The 19236-nt window shown below is 42.7% G+C and overlaps 3 protein-coding genes across 3 annotated transcripts; 2 read left to right on the top strand and 1 right to left on the bottom strand.

The window, feature by feature from the left end:
- The first annotated feature begins 584 nt into the window (after positions 1-584).
- LOC133150121 (protein-L-isoaspartate O-methyltransferase domain-containing protein 2) lies at positions 585-4848 on the top strand. Its single transcript, XM_061272433.1, has 7 exons — positions 585-930; positions 1927-2087; positions 2362-2512; positions 2787-2889; positions 3004-3175; positions 3279-3402; positions 3731-4848. Exons 2-7 carry the CDS (start codon positions 1932-1934, stop codon positions 4270-4272), a joined length of 1248 nt encoding a protein of 415 aa, XP_061128417.1. The 5' UTR covers positions 585-930; positions 1927-1931; the 3' UTR covers positions 4273-4848.
- Positions 4849-6398: 1550 nt separating this feature from the next.
- LOC133149971 (kinesin-like protein KIF3B) lies at positions 6399-11425 on the bottom strand. The gene is made up of 9 exons (XM_061272217.1): positions 11269-11425; positions 9163-10664; positions 8966-9067; positions 8668-8790; positions 8477-8595; positions 8290-8406; positions 8061-8166; positions 7672-7877; positions 6399-7584 (listed from the first exon to the last, which is right to left on the bottom strand). Exons 2-9 carry the CDS (start codon positions 10558-10560, stop codon positions 7479-7481), a joined length of 2277 nt encoding a protein of 758 aa, XP_061128201.1. The 5' UTR covers positions 10561-10664; positions 11269-11425; the 3' UTR covers positions 6399-7478.
- Positions 11426-13191: 1766 nt separating this feature from the next.
- On the top strand, positions 13192-17333 carry LOC133148161 (kinesin-like protein KIF3B). Its single transcript, XM_061271379.1, has 8 exons — positions 13192-14730; positions 14944-15045; positions 15178-15300; positions 15386-15504; positions 15613-15729; positions 15803-15908; positions 16012-16217; positions 16295-17333. The coding sequence occupies exons 1-8, from the start codon at positions 13354-13356 to the stop codon at positions 16392-16394; spliced, it is 2250 nt and encodes a 749-aa protein (XP_061127363.1). The 5' UTR covers positions 13192-13353; the 3' UTR covers positions 16395-17333.
- Positions 17334-19236: the final 1903 nt, after the last annotated feature.

Raw genomic sequence — 19236 nt, 5'->3', positions numbered from 1 at the left:
CCAAATTAAACCCCACTTTCACTTCAAATCATTCTGATCCGTTCAATATTTCGTACCGCGCGCGTTGGGTAAGTACAAAACAGTGTTGGTTCGTGAGTGAACGATTCGTTCAAAAAAACGATTATTTTCAGTGAACGAATCACTTCCTAAAATTTCCTTGGCAAATCCTAAATCGACATTCTGGCTTACATAGTTCACGCCAGGGGGCGCAACATGTTCACAGACGGATCCGTTGATGCCCGGGAAGGTAGTTGACCCATTGACTCGTTCGCGAACGGGAAAGTCAGGATTGCTTTCCTCACGGATCCGTTCTCGCGATGAACTGGAAATGCAAATCACTGACTCGTTCACTCACATCCGTTCAGTTGGTGAACGGGAAATGCAATTCACGGTTCATTCGTGGACATGAAGTTACGTCCTTTTCTTCTTCGTTTTGTTTTACGGCGAGGTGGCACCAGCTTCAATGCGCATTACCGACACCTACTGGTTGAAGTCATATGAAATGAAAAAAGAACAAATCACTTTAGGAAGTGATTCGTTCACTCTCGTTCACTGAAAACATTAGTTCGTTTGAACGACTCGTTCACTCGCGAGCCAACACTATTTTGCAGAGGAGGCACGGAGCATGCATTCGACAGTGTGATGTGGCAAACCTAGCCATGAAAAGAAGAAAACAAGTGGGACTACGGAAATGACGTGTGCGATTTTCCAAGACTGCTGAAGCAAAATTTCTTGGCTCTGTCTGCAAAGTCTGTGAACGTGTGCTTGCTGACTACATTCGCGTCATCGCTTGATTTACGTCTGACGTCAAAGCGTCAGCCGGCCCAATGTTTACATCCTGCAGTGGTGTGTTTTTAACTGGATCCGCGAACAAGAGGCTGGCTATTGAAGAGATCACAAGCTGAAAGGCTCCATCAGCGGCCCATTAAGGTCCGTATGGCATAACATAGTTTGTAAGCAGTTGAATGGACGTTTTCTTTGCGTCTCCATTGTTTCTCCCCTCTCCCTACTGGCGAAGACGACGACGCTGGTTCGTTTTGGCCCTCTCGTACGAACGCAGTTCTGCTGAATGATTCACTTCTAGCAATCTTGATTGTAAACAACCAGTTCGCGTCAAATTTGCAGTTAAAGTGGTGCATAATTGAGGACCAAAAAAATGGAAGCTCGCGTGGACGTATGCATTGTGATTTTTACACGTCTTTCTAGCAATCAACCTGAAAGCTCCTTGAATGGATCGACGATTTACTGATCTAATGGAAGAGCTTTGCAGGGAACTAGATCCCCTAGTAGCCTACTGACTTTATGTGATACCGCGAGACGATTTGGTCACAGCGCCGCGCCGTGCCCCCCCCCCCTTTCCCATTCCACCGATTTTTCATTAAAATAATCGACGCTAGATTTTATACAAACGGATGGCGGTGTCGCATTTCGCGTCTGCATCCATATGCGCAACCAAACGGGTCTATTCACATTCCTTATTGTGTTTTATGGCTTTGCGATCAGCCTGTGCACCCTTTTGGTCCGGAGCGCTGCTGTTGTTTTTAACACCGCTCGGTAGCACAAAGGCTTGCGTTCATTCACACCTACCCGCACTTGCGTTATGCTGCCAAAAGCAGAATATCAACCTCAAGAGGACCCGAAACCTCTAATAAACGTGTAGATTGAATGTTAGGTAAGAACATGGCTGGGGAGAATCAGTTCGTGGAGCCCAGATTTCAAAGCTAATATGGTGAAGCTGCTATGAGCTGTTTGTTCTGTTGCATGCAAATGAAATAAGTTGCCATCAGAAGTGAAGTCCAAGTGCTAATGCTTTTAAAAACCTATGCGAGATGTTTATCTTTTCTGCAAGCACCTCTGTAAAAACCTCCAAATCTAATTCCTAGATTCCTACATTGGACTCACTGAATGTGTTTCGTCACCTTTTAGGCATCATGGGTGGAGCTGTGAGTGCCGGCGAGGACAATGATGACTTGATTGACAATCTGAAAGAGGCCTACTACATCCGCTCGGACTTGGTGGAGCGGGCTTTTCGTGCCGTTGACCGCGCCGACTATTACCTCGATGAGTACAGGGAGAACGCCTACAAGGTGAGCAAAGTTGAAACGCTGCAAAAGCAAGCAAACAAAAATCAAGTGTAGTAAACATGAGAGGAGAAAGTACTGTGGTCTGACATCAATGCCCCTTAAAGTGAAGTCAGCAGAAAATTTGAGTAAAGGAGAGTCCATTCGGAACATTATCGTACTATGTAAGTTACTAGTTTGAATTAAGTGTTTACGTTTTGTGACCAGGGCCCCCGACTGCTAGATTGACATATTTGTAGTTACAAGAAAGTTGACTTGCTTCATTTTTGTTGAAATGTAGGATTTGGCTTGGCGGCATGGGAACATTCACCTGTCAGCTCCATGTATCTACTCTGAGGTGATGGAGGCTTTGGACCTCCACCCTCGCGTCTCTTTCCTAAATCTTGGCAGTGGGACGGGCTATCTCAGTACTATGGTGGGCCTCATACTGGGTAGGTGATTGACTATATTTGCCACATCTGAATGAAGCTGCATCCGTTATTGTTGTGTGAATTAGGCAGCATTTTAGAAAGAAGCAACAACCTGGACGTTTGTTTCATGAACAATTTGAGCTATGTGCAACATTTTTGGAGAAAAATAAACTCTCTTCACACAATATTTTCGATATAGAAACGGTCTTGCCATGGATGAGAGAATGTATCCATTTTTGCTTCTTTAAAAAATAAAAGTCATTACAGTACATATTGTGTGTATGAATTGTCCCAGGACCATTTGGAGTGAATCATGGGATTGAGTTGCATGCTGATGTCATCGAGTACGCCTACCAGAAGCTTGATTCCTTCATCAAAACCAGTGACAGTTTTGACAAGTGAGTGTCAAAATAGTTTTATGACACTGTCTAGACTTTAAACACTACAAATCAATTGCCATGATTGTGTTTGGCTGAAAGGTTGCTATTTACCTTTGCTTTGCCTCCAAACAGATTTGAGTTCTGCGAGCCATCTTTTGTGGTGGGCAACTGTCTGGAGATCGCTCCGGAGAGCCGTCAGTACGACAGAGTTTACTGTGGGGCCGGGGTGCAGAAGGATCACGAGAAATATGTGAAGAACCTAATTAAGGTTGGCGGGATCCTGGTCATGCCGCTTGAGGAAAAGGTTAGTGTGTGGATGTTGACCTTATGAACATAGACCACCGTCACGTTATGTGTGTGGATATACATCGGCCCACACACATATGATGAATTCCTTCTTTTTGCAGCTGACCAAGATCACCCGCACAGGACCAAACAGCTGGGAGACCAAAAAGATCATTTCGGTGTCCTTTGCTCCTCTCATTCAGCCCAAACACAACGTGAATGGCAAACCCAAGACTGTCCCACTGCGTAAGTCATGTGATCTGGTCATCAATAGAACGTGGCAATGTACAATTTCAATCGGCCTCACTAGTTGTTTCTCATGTCACTTTCATAAATCATTTCCTTCACAACCAGCTCCTAATGTCAGCAATAACACCAGATTTTGGGGGCCTAACAAAATAATTTAATTTAAATCAACTGAAGTGCTTATAGATTCAGGAAACAGGATTGTTTTTTAAATTAATAATGAAAAAAACAAAAATTCTAAGGTTTGCTCAGTAACATGTCGTACAATTGGCTAAAATGAGTTGGCTTAACTGGGCCGTCTCCTTTTACTCTTGTTTCAATTTTGCAGCAAAGTACGAGGTACGGTCATTACAGGAGCTTGCTCGTTTCTGCATCCGCCATACGCTGCGAGCGACCAGTGACGCAGGAGAATGCCAATCCCGCACCCGCGGCTCCTCGTTTAGCGTGGGTAGGGGTCTGGCTGTGGCCGGGCTCCACAAATACGGCCCTCGCTTCAAACGCCGCCGCGTGCACCGGCGTCGCTGCAACGCCCTCGTCCTGGCCACCCGCCAGGTGGTCGGCAGCGCTATGAGCCCTGCTGCGTCTTTGGACAGTAACAATAACCAGGGAGGGAGAGCGGAGGATGAGGAGGCGGGCCGGAGGGAGGTCAGGCGAGAGACCAGGGGGTGCAGGAGGGCAGCTCGAGGCTTGATGGAAGAAGAGGAGATGGTGGAGGAAGAGGTTGAAGAGGAGCAGGAGGAAGAGGAGGAGAGGGAGACGGGAGAGCTTCTCCGATTTCAGCCTCCTGTCAACGTGTTGCGAGAGAGGATCCTCAGCCTTCCGCTGCCTGAGCCTTTGAAGAGGTTCCTCTTGTACTACAGAAACAAGTGAGCAACCAGGCAGCAGAGACTTGAAGACAATCCCCAACCCCCCCCTGCAGACAGCAGGACAGCATGCCTGACATCATCTAGCCCTCGTTAATGGTAGACCAGGGGTCACCAACTGAGAGCTACTTCTTGGCTACTAATTCATGGGCCACCATTTTGAAACAAATTTTTAGAATTAACAAATGTGCTCAAATGATCTTAAATAGGTTGTGTCATAATAATCATCAATGAGGATTTGAATATCAACTCGCCACACTATTTCTATGAATCATTTCTGCAGCATTCCTAGGAAGTCATAATGTCCCATCACTGGTGAGCCAGTTTTACAAGAGCCCCCTGGGCTACCTTGGTGCTTGGGGGCTGCCCGGTTTTCGTGGGCAACATGTTGGTGATCCCTGGTGTAGACTCTATTCAACAGTCCCATCTTGTTTGATCGATGTGCAGTTTTGATTTGCTGCTGAATGTATATGATCATTTTTGTATAATGCACCAGGAATGGTGTGAATAAATGGGTTGTTGGTTTTTGTAAGTTGAGCTGTATTATTGACTGCTGTAATAAAATGGATTCGACTAAAGTAAATAGTTCCATTATTGAGGGTCAGCAACAACTGTCTATCATAAAAACATTTCTTGAAAGCAGTGATTAGTATTATGTTCGCTATTCATTTTTATGACTCATTTTCATTGCCAACATTGTGAACAATACAAAAAAAATGTCAGCAGGTAACTTTTGTATACAGTATTAGTAAAGTGAAGAGTTGCAGCAAGCTAACCTGGAAAAATGATTACATCCTCTTCACATTTATACAACAACTAGACGACAATCGATTACAGTTCCACCTCTGACTCTTAACCTGTTGGAATGTCTGGAGGAATATGAAAGAGGGAAATGCTTAACTTAGCAAACAGGGAACAGCAGTCGCCACAATGTTTTGCTTCTGACAAGCATAAACAGAATAATAACTCAAACATAGCTCAATAGTGTTTGTTTTAGCTTTAAAATATGTAACATGATGAATGTTAGTATTTATATTTAGCAAAAACATAATTTTATGAACATGCTTCAAACAGCGTTATAACCTCAGACAGGTTAATTCAGTGCTTCTCAAATAGTGGGGCGCGCCCCCCTTGGGCGCGTGTGACCCTGGGGAACAGGCTTTTTTTTTGGCAGTACTAGAATAAAGTGTAATTGCGCGTTTACTACAGCAGGGGGCAGTGGCGCTCTCATTGTTACTTCTGTCACGTTTGCGACAGTGCAACATTTTACGATTTACAAGACAAGTTAGGATAGTCACGGTGGGGAGGGGGGGGCGCGAATAGTTTTCTTCTTGCTAGGGGGGGGCGTAACAGAAAATAATTGAGAAGCACTGGTTTAAATAAAGGTTAACCTAAAAAAAAAAAAAAAAAAAAAAAGTGAACCCTGAACTTTGAACCCGCGGTGAACCCGCGGTGACCCCGCGGTGACCCCGCGGTGACCCCGTGGTGACCCCTGGGTGACCTTTGAACCCTGAACTTTCAACTCTAGTTAAAAATCGAAAATGTGCACATGACCCCATGAACTTTGAACCGACCTTTGACCCCTGGGTGAACTTTGAACCGTAAACTTTGACCTTTGACCCCTAGCTAATTACGTTTTTTTTTGTTTTTTTTAAACCGGCATAGCAGAACGATCCATGGTCTTCAGATGCCGCGCTGTCGCCATCTCCTGGTCAGTTAGTGAAATGCTTTTGCTGATGTTTTTTTTTCTCCCAATTAAAACAAATCAATTAGCCAGTTGGTTTTCTTTATTTAATATCTATTATCAGACAAAACCAAATTGTGAATCAGTCACCTAGGCTATAGCAGAACAAACAATCCATGGTCTTCAGATGCCACGCTGTCGCCATCTCCTGGTCAGCTAGTGAAATGCTTTTGCTGTTTTTTTTTCCTCTCAATTAAAACAAATCAATCAGCCAGTTGGCTTTCTTTATTTAATATCTGATATCAGACAAAACCAAATTGTGAATCAGTCACCTAGGCTATAGCAGAACAAACAATCCATGGTCTTCAGATGCCACGCTGTCGCCATCTCCTGGTCAGCTAGTGAAATGCTTTTGCTGTTTTTTTTTCCTCTCAATTAAAACAAATCAATCAGCCAGTTGGTTTTCTTTATTTAATCTCTGATATCAGACAAAACCAAATTGTGAATCAGTCACCTAGGCCAGTGCTTCTCAAATAGTGGGGGGCGCCCCCCAAGCTATTCCTGGGGGGGCGCGTGTGACCCTGGGGAACAGGCGCCCCCCAAGCTATTCCTGGGGGGGCGCGTGTGACCCTGGGGAACAGGCTTTTTTTTTGGCAGTACTAGAATAAAGTGTAATTGCGCGTTTACTACAGCAGGGGGCAGTGGCGCTCTCATTGTTACTTCTGTCACGTTTGCGACAGTGCAACATTTTACGACTTACAAGACAAGTTAGGATAGTCACGGTGGGGAGGGGGGGCGTAACAGAAAATAATTGAGAAGCACTGGGTTAATTGAATATTTATCTCATTACAATGGCACTTGTCAGTGATGAGACAAGTGTCAATTTTGTGTCGGAAAATTCTACAAAAAGTATTTGAACACAAAGTCCATGTTGACGCGCATCACAGCTTGCTGACCAATTAGTGTGTCCACTGTAAAAAGTGCATTTTTCATCATGGGGTACATGATATTGGTCATTTGGAATAATGTTGCGGTGGGAAGCTTTCAGTTTGACATTCATCACTTGCATAGAGACCACCTCCGTGCCAACCAGGATGGCTGACCCAAGTGGGCTCTTTCAGCTGGACGTCACCCATAGCGCTTGACTAACTGCGTGGAGCACAACTGGCCTCACCTCGATTCATTCTTCTGTGGAATGTGCTGAGCAAGGGATATTTGAACTCTTAGGACAAATTGCCATTTGGTTTCTTTACATTAAGAACTTTAAAGTTGGCCAAGTTCAGTAGACTGTTGCACACCGTGGCCACGAGTCCTTGTGTTGTGATGAACGTTCTTTAAATATACTCAAAGATTAAAAAGCATCTGATAGTAGCAAATAGTGGTTACAATTCATTTTTTCCCTACAAAGCAGCAGTAATGTTTCTACTTTCTTGTGTCTTTTGCAGATTTCACAATAGTGTTGCCTTGGGCAGGATAAAAAGCATTCTCCTTTGAGCTGCACAGCAGAGGTTGATAGCAGGCCGCAGCTTTCACTTGGGCACCAGCCCACGGGATTGTGGATAAATTGGAGAGGGTGGATTGTGAACATTGAATGAAGAAGTCCAAGTGTTTGATTGCTTGCCTGTTCTTGGTCGACTGAATGAAAAGAAAGCAATTTAATCAATGAAACCTCAACATGAAGGCATTTGAATGAATGAAGTGTTGTTCGTTTGTGCAACTTACGCCGATTTTGGTTTCCTGAGACTTCCACTGGCACTGGCGGGAGGTGCAAAGCTGCTATTAAATCCAGAGGCATCAACCTGAAGATCGGCCTCATTCTTCAGCGCGTCTTCCAGAGCCGCCGCTACCTTTGGTGCGATAACTGGCTGCTGATAATCTTTGGTGGTCCGCGATGGCATTTCCATGCCCAACAGAAGGATGTTCTCAGCCTGGCGGATGTGACAAAAGCAAACCGGGAACATGTCTTGGGCCAACTATGACACAATTTGAGAAATCTGTGCAAAAGTAATTTTTTGTTGGGTTACATTTCTGTATTGTGGATTCTAACGAAGCTCGTCCCCAAATATACGTGCGTTTTGAAGCAAATATTCTCATTTAACTGAACAACTTACTTTATATCTCACGTCAGGGCTATCCTTCATGGCCATCCGAGCATGGTTACTGAGAGGCCTTCGGAAACCAATGGCGGACTGCGGCCTGCTCATCATCTGATGTTCACTGCAAACAAACAAACAAACATACAATGAGACTAAACAAATATTCCCTTGTACATAATTACATTTTCTTTATTCAAGTGGACAGGCTGTTAATGTGTGCATGCTATCTAATGCGATAACTCACTCCTCAATATGTGTGATGGGCCTCATCTTCCAGTATTCATCCTCGTCGTCGAAGAAAGCCCTGTTGACTATTTTGTTCTTCTCTTCGAATGGAATGAAATTCTCAATGATCAGATGCCTACAACGCAAATAATTACACAAAGACAATGAGAAAGTAGAAGTTGCATGGGTAAGTGCAGACTTCATACTTGAGTTTAAGGTCTCTGGTGAGCTCATTCTGGGTCTGTTCCAGCTCCTGGCGCTCGTTGATGTGCGCTTCCTGGATGTCGTGGATTTCTGCCTTCACTGCCTGGAGTTTGGCAAACAACTGGAGAGAAAAACAAAGAAGCAGAGAAAGGTTGACCTGAATCATTCTTGGAATCAAAGCTGCAATGGCTACCTTTTTCAGTTTCTTGGTTTTAATGTCGACTTCCTGTTGCAAAGAACTGTACGTCTCCTTCAGCTCCAGAGTTTCCTCGTCTCGACACTCCATTTGTTGTTGCATCTCTCGCTCTTTCCGTTTCTAGAAGGAAATTAACCGACCCAGACAGAAGCTTATTCCAGATTCCACATTTTCGATTTAGCATAAAAAAGAAGATGCAGACATCATGCAACAGGACATAGGTAGCTTAAGCTTCTATCGAGACCTCACATGGTCCTTGATGGAAGCCGATAAAAGTCAAATTTATTGTTCTTACTTGTTCAGCAATTTCCTGTCTTTTCAGCTCCAGCATCTTCTGCTGCTCATTGGTATGATCTACAATGTTCTTCCCTCCAACTAAGAGTTTACTTTCCATGGCCTGGAAGAAGTAAAAAAGGGGGAAAAGAATTGTGAACTCAACCGCAACGCCTCATTACACCAGAGAATGGTTTGAATGAGTCCATGTCCGCTTACCCGAACTTTGGCTGACAACATGTCTCCTGCTTCCTGCTCTTTCTTAAGGTCTTCCATTTTCTTCTGCTTCTCTTTCAGGAGTTGAGCTTTCTCGTCAGCCACCAGGCTGTGATCCTCCATGATGGCTTTCCTCTCCCTCTCCAGCTTCTCCTGCTGCTCCCGCCAATAATCAATTTTGTTGTCGTCCACTTCGTCATCCTCTTCGCTGGCTTCTTCGTGACCGTCGCCACTGCTACAATCGCCCCTCCTTTTATGCCTCCTCTTGTTTTTCTTTCCTGTACGCCTCTCGAGTTGCGCCTTCAGTTTTGCAATCTCCTCTTGAAACTTTCTGAGCAAAGCATCTTTGGGGTCCTCATTGACACGGGGCTTATTCTTGATGTTCTTTGCCCTGTTTGAGTAGCGTAGCGTGGTTAAAGTCTCTTCCACGTTGTAAGATGCCGGGCCAATGTTGGCGACCATGACAGTGCGCGCGTTGCCTCCAAGAGAGTCCTGCAAAAGTCGGGTGAGTTTAGAATCTCTGTAAGGGATGTGGCTGCTCCTCCCGTCCACCAGAGCCGATATGACGTTCCCTAAAGCAGAAAGTGACAGGTTGATTTTTGTAGCTTCTTTCAGCCGCTCCCCCTGAGCCCCGGTCTTGGTCTGCCTTTCACTACCGGCTAGATCCACCAGATTGAGTTTGCCAACTCGGATGTGGTTCTCCCCATCCGGCCCCAGTTCACTGCATTCTACAGTGATGACAAAGATGGCGTGAGAACGGGAGCTGTGTTCGTTCATGTTGGTCGAGCCCACTGAGCGATTCTGATTGCCCACGTTCATGACATTTTCAATTTCCCGCACACTCTTGGTGACAAATGATGACAGGTCCTTAACATAAACGCCAGTGTCCGGCCTCTCTCTCAACTCCAAACGTCGAGCTTGGTCCTTGGAGAGTAAATCTCTGATTTCCTCTTGATAGATCTCCAGATACGATGCTCGCACCAGATACTGCTGATTCTGAGATCTTGAAATGTGAGTAAAGATGTGGTCAAATGAGTTGGGGATAACTCCTCTCCTTTCTGGGCTATTTCTTACACCCTCCATGGTGTATGTTTTCCCTGTGCCTGTTTGCCCATAAGCAAAGATGGTTCCGTTAAATCCTTGGAGAACGGAATCCACAAGGGGCCTAAAGGTTTCATCATATAAATCTAGTTGCTTTGAATTGGAGTCATAGACTGAATCAAATGTGAACACTTTGGGCAGTTCACCAGCAGAAGCTTCCCTGGGGTTCCGGACAATAATTTGACCAAATTTGACATCAACAGACACCACACACTCATATGTGGCTGCCAGTTCTTTCTCATTCATGGGGCGACAACGGACCACTACTTTCACTGACTCTGAACTCTTGCTTTTGGACATGATGTGGACCAGAGGATTACACACTCAGTTTGATACGCAGTTCCTTCTGTTTTTCAAGCAAGGTGTCAGGGAAACCCTACCAACAGAATCATCGACATCAGAACCTGTTGGCACAAACAACATCAGATGTTAATGACGGCCATTGCTGCAATATGTGTTGACATGGTAGCCAGCAATAAACATTGTCATTAAAAGGGTATATTTTGGTTGTGGTTCAGTTTCAACCGATTGCAATGGAAAGCCAAAGTGATGCAAAACCACAGCAATGTTGCATGCAATGACTGCGATAAATCTGGTGACAGCAGCATTTAAACAAAGCACTGATAGTTAGGGGGGGGTTATGAATTACGGGCATCTTCATAAAATAAGATCAATTAACGGTAACAACTTGCTAGCGTCATTGATCCGTAAATATTGATTCTACTAGCACGGCATGCAATTGGATCGTACTGTACGGCATCATATTAAAGTTCGTAACAATCCCTTAACTTGCCGGATCGACGAACAGACGCAAGCTAAAATTAACTACAGCCCCGCCATGAGACGACAAAATCGACCAAGCAGCAGCAAACACACAGGTAACCTAGGCTACAAGTCTTATCGCAGCTTTTTCCTTGCTGCAGAACCGAATAATCGGATACATTCACCATATCACCAAACGAATAAGAAACATTTAAGGCGTTTAGAACCTCTGCATCGGATACATACCCTTCCCCAAGTTATTTAACAAAAAAAAGTTACGTTAAAAAAAAAATGCAGCTTCGTTCCTTAGCTAATCCGATACTGTTAGCCACTGGCTCATTGCCACAATAGTCCGCGTCTGAGTTGCCACATCCGACTGCCACATCCCCCAACTGAGTGAACGTGAAAGGCAGTTTACACAGTTAGAAGTGACGGTCTACATTTAAAAAGAATTAAATATACTCCATGCATCTGATTATCTTAAAATACATTCTTATTTTTGGTAGTTTGTGAATGCTGAAAACGATTCTGTAAAAGCATCTTTTTTTGTTGTCTGGCAACCGTGGCTCGGCATATGACTATCAGATGGTTTATCTATAATAAGCAAACCATAACATAAGCAACGCGAACAAACCTAAAATTTGACTAGTAATACGCGTATTTAGTATTTAGTGGCTGTATAGTCCATTTTAGAGGGAAATTATATTTGAATGGCGAATTTAAATTGCAAAAACAAATCTAAATTGATACTGAATATGACAAATATTAGTTATATAGTGTATTGCTGTAGAATACCTACATTACTCAGATAGACTCGCGTTTATTTTCCCGGAAAATGACGTGCAGTAGACGCATTCCTCAAGAGATTAAGGAAAAGCAATCAATGGCAGAGCCACGGCTCTACAGTTTGTACTTTTCCTCCCTTTCTTCCATCCATCCATCCATCCATCCATCCTTTTTCTATTGTTCAAAACAAACTAGTGTGTAGGAGCTGCTCTAAGTTGAATCACAATTACATTACTATGAACTAGAACTACTACAAGTACTACTACTAAATTGATGAAATGACAATAAGAAAAGTGGCAAGCAGAAGCTTATCATTGAAAGAGACTAGACGTAGTCTCCTTATAGAACTATAGTTCCTGTTAGTTGTGTTGATGCTGAAATATTAGTGTTCCAATTACTTGTTGGGGGTAATAAAATAAAAACTTTACTCAAACGGGCACATACTTTATCCCCACAAGAAAAAAAAAAACATTATCTAGCTTATCTATCGTTCCTGAAGTTGGGGATTCAAACCGAAAGTGATCAGTGAATCAGCTTTTTAAATTGTACATTTTAAATGTACATTTCGCTGTAACTAAGAGTCGAAGCCCCCCCCCCCCCCCCCGTCGGTGTTGCTATAGTAACAAGTAACAACGCTGATGTCCTGACGTTTTTTTAGAAAGAAAGCCGAACGTCAGAAACGGCCGCGATAACATTTGACACGGTTGACTGGTTTCGTCAAATGAATGGCCAAATACCTATGGGGTCACGTGATAGATTGCGGACAACGTAAACCTTGTTGGGAAGGTTTATTGCCGGTTACTTTTAAAATTTTGTGCGAATAATAAACAATGACACGCAAATATAGACTAAAAGCAGTACAAGTTTACCTACACGTTCAGGTAAGTTTCAAATTTTGTGTTAGCCAAATTATTTATTAGTGCGTTGTAAAGCTCAACGCAAGATAGTGTGCATGCATCGTTTGTCTGTGTGTATGTACCGTGTGACCCATCTACTAAAAAAATCTCTCACCAAAATGTTAATTATAGGCCTTACATTTTCCAAAGTGTACTCTGGGACCATAGAAAAAGTCCAAGTAATTGGTCCCAAGTGGTAAAACCATAGAGTAAGTTTTATATGTTGAGGTCGCTTGGAATTGCTCCATTTAACACCATGAAGTTTATGGTTAAAAAAAGGCAAAATATAGAATTTGGACAAAATGTATGATATGATACACTGACTCAGTGAGCAATTTGTTGATTGTAGTGACACCAAGACCATCTTTGCTGTTTTATTATTATTATTATTATTATTAATATTATTATTATTATTATTATTATTATTATTATTATTATTATTATTATTATTATTATTATTATTATTATTATTATTATTATTATTATTATTTTAGCTTGACTGTTGCTAATAACAGTTTTTACATATGACAAGTTTTCTTTGTTTCTTCAGCAGGTTCTGATCTGTGCTTTCTGGCTGGTGAGATTTCACTAGCAGGGCATATGATACAGCTTGCTAACCTGCACGTGTTGACCATCCCCTCCGTTCAAAATGTCCACTAACTCGGAGTCTATAAAAGTAGTGGTGCGTTGTCGTCCTATGAATGAGAAAGAACGGGCGGCCACGTTTGACAGTGTGGTCTCAGTTGATGTCAAATTGAGACAAATTATTGTCAAGAACCCGAGAGACTCTTCATCTTGCAAGTCCTCAAAAGTCTTTACGTTTGATTCGGTCTACAACTGGAAGTCAAAGCAAATCGAACTCTACAATGAAAGCTTTAGGCCGCTTGTGGATTCTGTTCTCCAAGGATTTAATGGAACCATCTTTGCTTATGGACAAACCGGCACAGGGAAAACATACACCATGGAAGGTACAAGAAATGATCCAGAAAGGAGAGGAGTTATCCCCAACTCATTTGACCACATCTTCACTCACATTTCAAGATCTCAGAATCAGCAGTACCTGGTGCGAGCATCGTATCTGGAGATTTATCAAGAAGAGATCCGAGATTTACTTTCCAAGGACCAATCGCGGCAACTTGAGCTGAGAGAAAGGCCGGACATGGGTGTTTATGTGAAAAATCTGTCCTCCTTTGTCACCAGGAGTAAAGAGGAGATTGAAAATATTATGAACGTGGGCAATCAGAATCGCTCAGTGGGCTCGACCAACATGAACGAATACAGCTCCCGTTCTCACGCCATCTTTGTCATCACTGTAGAATGCAGTGAACTGGGGCCGGATGGGGAGAACCACATCCGAGTTGGCAAACTCAATCTGGTGGATTTAGCCGGTAGTGAAAGGCAGACCAAGACCGGGGCTCAGGGGGAGCGGCTGAAAGAAGCTACCAAAATCAACCTGTCACTTTCTGCCTTAGGGAATGTCATATCGGCTCTGGTGGACGGTAAGAGCAGCCACATCCCTTACAGAGATTCTAAACTCACCCGACTTTTGCAGGACTCTCTTGGAGGCAACGCTCGCACTGTCATGGTCGCCAACATTGGCCCGGCATCTTACAACGTGGAAGAGACTTTAACCACACTGCACTACTCCAGCAGAGCAAAGAACATCAAGAACACACCGTGCATCAATGAGGACCCCAAAGATGCGCAGCTCAGGAAATTTCAGGAGGAGATTGTAAGACTGAAGGCACAACTGGCCATGCGTACTGGAAGGAAAAGCAGGAGGAGAAAGAGGAGGGCTGGTGAGGATCTGGAAGGGCAGAATGCAGATGATGACGACAACGAGGACAACAAAAGGGATTATTGGCGGGAGCAGCAGGAAATGCTGGAGAGAGAGAGAAATGCCATCATGGAGGATCACAGCCTGGTGGCAGAGGAGAAAGTTCAACTACTTCAAGAGAAGGAGAAGAAAATGGCTGACCTGAAAAGGGAGCAGAAGGAGGGAGAGCTTCTGGCAACCAAAATTAAGGTAATATTCACAGATGATGTCAATTTCAGTTGACAGAATGTGACAAAATGACCGCCCCCAGAGATTGATTCCACAAAATCAACATTCATCAGAATGCCATGTTTCTTTCACAATGGAGTCAAGAGTGTATTTGATGCCAGTTATAAATTTAATATGTACCCAAATTAGTCATTTGTCACAAAAATAAAGGACACCTGTTTTTTTGCCTTGCAGACAATGGAGAGTAAACTACTTGTTGGGGGGAAGAACATTGTGGATCATACGAACGAGCAGCAGAGGATGCTGGAGTTGAAAAGACTAGAAATTGATGAACAGGTACGTATGACTACCTCACGAGTTAAAAATTCAATTCTTCCGACCTTGCATCTTCTCAGTCCAGACGTTTTCGGTCGACGTGTACACGAGCATCTCCTTTTATCAACAGAAACAACCCCTTTGTTTTTCTAGAAATCGAGAGAGCGAGAGATGCGTCAGCAGGTGGAAAGTCGAGACGAGGAGAATCTGGAGCTAAAGGAGACCTACTCTTCTCTTCAGCAGGAAGTTGACATTAAAACCAAGAAAGTGAAAAAGGTATATTAAGTTACTATATGGTTCTACTTTCTTGTTTGTGAAATCTGTGCAATTGAGGAGTCCTGCGTTTGATCTTGCCCTTCAGTTGTTTGCCAAACTGGAGGCTGTGAAGGCAGAAATCCATGACATCCAGGAGGCACACATCAGTGCGCGCCAGCAGCTAGAACAGACCCAAAATGAACTTACCCGGGACCTAAAACTCAAGTATGGACCAATTATGTTCGTCCTCATGCATACTTGGACTCGTGACGTTGCATGATGCTGAAGTCTTTTTTTCCTCATGGTCCATGTTTGATTGTTTTCTTCTTTTAGGGCTCAGATGATTGATAATTTTATTCCACCAGAAGACAAGAAGAAAGTAATCACCAGAGCTTATTTTGACGAAGAGGATGAATACTGGAAGATGAATCCCATCACACGCATTGAGCAGTAAGTCCCATGATGCAATACACAGTCTTCACTTTATCAACTGTTTAGCTTATAGCGACACATATGTGCTCAGTGATCCTCGGATGATGAACAGGCCTCAGTCTGCCATTGGATTCAGAAGACCTCTGAGTCACCATGCCCGCATGGTCATGATGCTCAGCCTTGATATGAGATACAAAGTAACTGTACTTTACACCTCTCTTTCAATCCTTATGTTTTTTCAACACAACTCAAACAAATTTCTCCCTCATGTACCTGCTTTGGCTTTTGTCACATTGTCAGGCTGAAAACATCCTCTTGCTCGAAATGGATCTCCCGTCTCGTACCACCAAAAACTACCAGCAGCCAGTAATCGCCCCAAAGGTGGTGGCAGCTTTGAAGGATGCTCTGAAGGATGAGGAGGATCTGGAAGTGGATGCATCGAGGTTTGATAGTAGCCTTTCACCTGTCGCCAGTACAAGTGGAAGCATCAGGAAACCAAAGTCTGGGTAGGTCAAAGAAACACACTCTAGTTAATTATAATAGTTAATTCATTTCACTCTTTCTCATGACTTTCATCCTTTAGTCGACCAAGATCAAGCAAGCAGTCGGCCACTCGCACTGCTTCTTGCAGTCCTCACAATCTTACAATTTACCCACAATCCCGTGGGCTGGTTCCCAAGTGAAGGTGCAATCCGCCATCAACGTTTATTTTATTTATTGCTCAAGTATGAGCGACCGAATTCAAATGTCAAGCGTGCTTTTCGTAAGCATGAATAATGTAACACACGCACAAAATATGTGATCGTATTTGAGTATTTCTTAATGTTTTCATGAAACACTTTCTATCCACTTGCCCAAGATTTTAATTTCTTAAATTGTGAAAAAAATGTGTGTGATTTTTAAATCAGAGTTTTTATTGGTTTATTGAATTTACATTGTTTATTATTATTTTATTTCACCATGTACTGCTTGCTATTGTTTTTTGGTGGTCATGTCAACTCATCATGATTTGGACTTTGTATTTCTGTTCATGGTTTGAGTTCATCCTTTTGCCACTGATTGTTTTTTTAATCGCCACAAGGGGGCAGCGTTGTGTCACGTAGACATTTTCCAAGAGGTAGGGAGTTTCAAAAGTCTGGCCTGGCCTGACATCGCCATCTCGTGTTCATTCATTTATTTTAGACTACAATCGAGAATAAGCACGCAAGAGAAGATTTAGAGCTGCAAACCACAAGCTTTATATACTTAAACGACAATGTAATGCTTTGCAAGATAGACTTATTTGTAACAAAATCTCATTTGAATTTGTCTTGCTTTGTTCTGATTCTCTGCACGTCAGCGTCAATACATCAATAGGGCCTGTGACGAAATCGCTGGAAAGGATTTATAACATCTGCGGATTGTGGTTGAGAATTCGTCACCACTTTATAACCATTTTATCTTTGAGCATGAATCACTTCAACGTGTGCAACCTCGAACTAATCAGAACCAATTTGTGTACAAAGCACTCCAAAACGATTTTATGTGACTTTGCCATCATTTGTGTCCTACGTCAGACTGGATCTTTTATGCGCAGTATTGTCTCCCTTAAGAAGGGACGTCTCTGAGGATGCAAAAGGAATTTGGGGTGTTGCTCTCTGTGTTTTAAAAACATGTCTCTGAGTCAATAAAAGAGGTTGTTTGTGGATTACTTTTTTCTCCCTCCCGTATTTAAGAAGTTGGAATGAAAGTACCGCGCTGATTTATTGTGTTGTATTTCTTTTGTGACTGTCAGAACGCCTTGAAGCACACCAAACGTGAACCAGCGAAGCAGAGATTAGAAAGAAAATCATAGACTAAGGTTGAGGCTATACGAATATCTCCAAGCAACTTGGTCCTGTGATTACTTTTGCAAGTATCCCGGAATTTAAGACCCACATGACTAATCGACTTAGTTTATGCGGTTTTATGTCAAAATTGTCATTTTTTTCCTCAATTAGTCCTTTTGGATTGGGAAAGGGTAAAACGTTTTAATTCGAGGTTTGATTCATCAACAACCAATTATTATCAATCTAATCAACTATTTTATTATTGAGTAATTGTTTCTAGCCATTGTTTATTTTCAAGTTGTCAAGATCCTCTGATTTCAGATTTTTGCAGTCCTTCATGAAAGCAGACTGCTGATCATTTGTGTTTAATCGAAATAAGACATTTGTGAACATGTGTTTTGACTTTGGAAAATAACGACAGAGCCAATAATGGAATCAAAAGTTGGTGAGCATATCGGTCAGTGATAGTGCTAAATTCTAGTTTTTTTTTTTAAACTAAACAATTGCAAATAAACCGTCGATGTGAAAACACCTTATCCCAATATACGATATACACAATCGATGTAAAAATAGTCACGTATAGTTTTAAGTATACTGTTTACATCAACGCATATTTTCTGACTTTATTTCCCCCCATATGAAACCAAACCTAATCAACCCATTTCAACAAAGCAGAGGGGTCCTTTTCACTAGGAAATAATAAGAAAAGATAACAGGATGGTTGGCGTGATCAGATTTTTCCGTACATATTCCAGATTCAACAACTCTTTCCACACACCTCCCGCAAATGCAGAGCGTGGCCACAGTGGGACACTGGCACTTCACACGGCCGCAGCTCCAGCCACAAGGTCAACGAGGAATGTAAATACATTTCCATGTTTGCCTTCCAGGGACTTGGGGTCACAGCGAGGCCTTTCTGCGTAGATGTGTCACACTGGAGGAGAAAAGCAGGAAACAGAAGAGGAACTGGATGCAGGAGTGGTGATCGATGGCTAAGTCAACAGGATGATGAGGGTGGGGAGGAGGAGGACCTCATGTAGAAGTGTATCAAACGTCTTTGTCTCTCCTTCAGTCAAATGGTCACTGAGACCCCTGCTGGGAAAACGCACATTACTCGTTAAAACTTGTCACCACATTCGACTGAATGAAATCGAGCACGATGATAATCGGACAGGAAGTTTTGTCATCGTGACATTGCAACAGAAGGGATTACTGATAGGAACATGTTCTAAATGGTTCCCATTTTAGTGGGGACAATTTTTAAAATTGTGGAAGTGCAGTTGAGAGCTGTAACATTTCTTGGTGGATAAGAATGTGGTGTGTGACCCAAACTCTCCAGGCATGATGACCCTAGGATATGGAAGGAGGAGGGAGTTACTAAGATGACCCCACCCAGATTGCCCCGAGTGAGTGAATGCAAGCTTTCCTTTTTATATATATGTACTTAGAGGTTTTTGGCATTGTGGATATTTAAATGATAGTGGTTAATGATGTGACAATAGTTGTATTGAATAAATATTGATATTGTTTTGATGTGTAGATGCCTATAAACAGAACAGGTTTGCCGTGTTGCCCAAGCTACTTGAAAAATGTAGATTCAGCTAAAACTGTAATTTCACTATTGTGGTGTACTGTAAAAGAAAACCTAATTCGAAAATCTTTGCATGCTTCTCCTATTTGATTTTTTTTCTAGATGTCAATTTTCAAAATAATTATT

The sequence above is a fragment of the Syngnathus typhle genome, linkage group LG2 (genome assembly GCF_033458585.1).
Source record: "Syngnathus typhle isolate RoL2023-S1 ecotype Sweden linkage group LG2, RoL_Styp_1.0, whole genome shotgun sequence".
In the NCBI taxonomy this organism is placed as follows: domain Eukaryota; kingdom Metazoa; phylum Chordata; class Actinopteri; order Syngnathiformes; family Syngnathidae; genus Syngnathus; species Syngnathus typhle.
The sequence above is the reverse complement of the archived record's forward strand: the minus strand, read 5'-3'. Positions and strand labels throughout refer to the sequence as shown.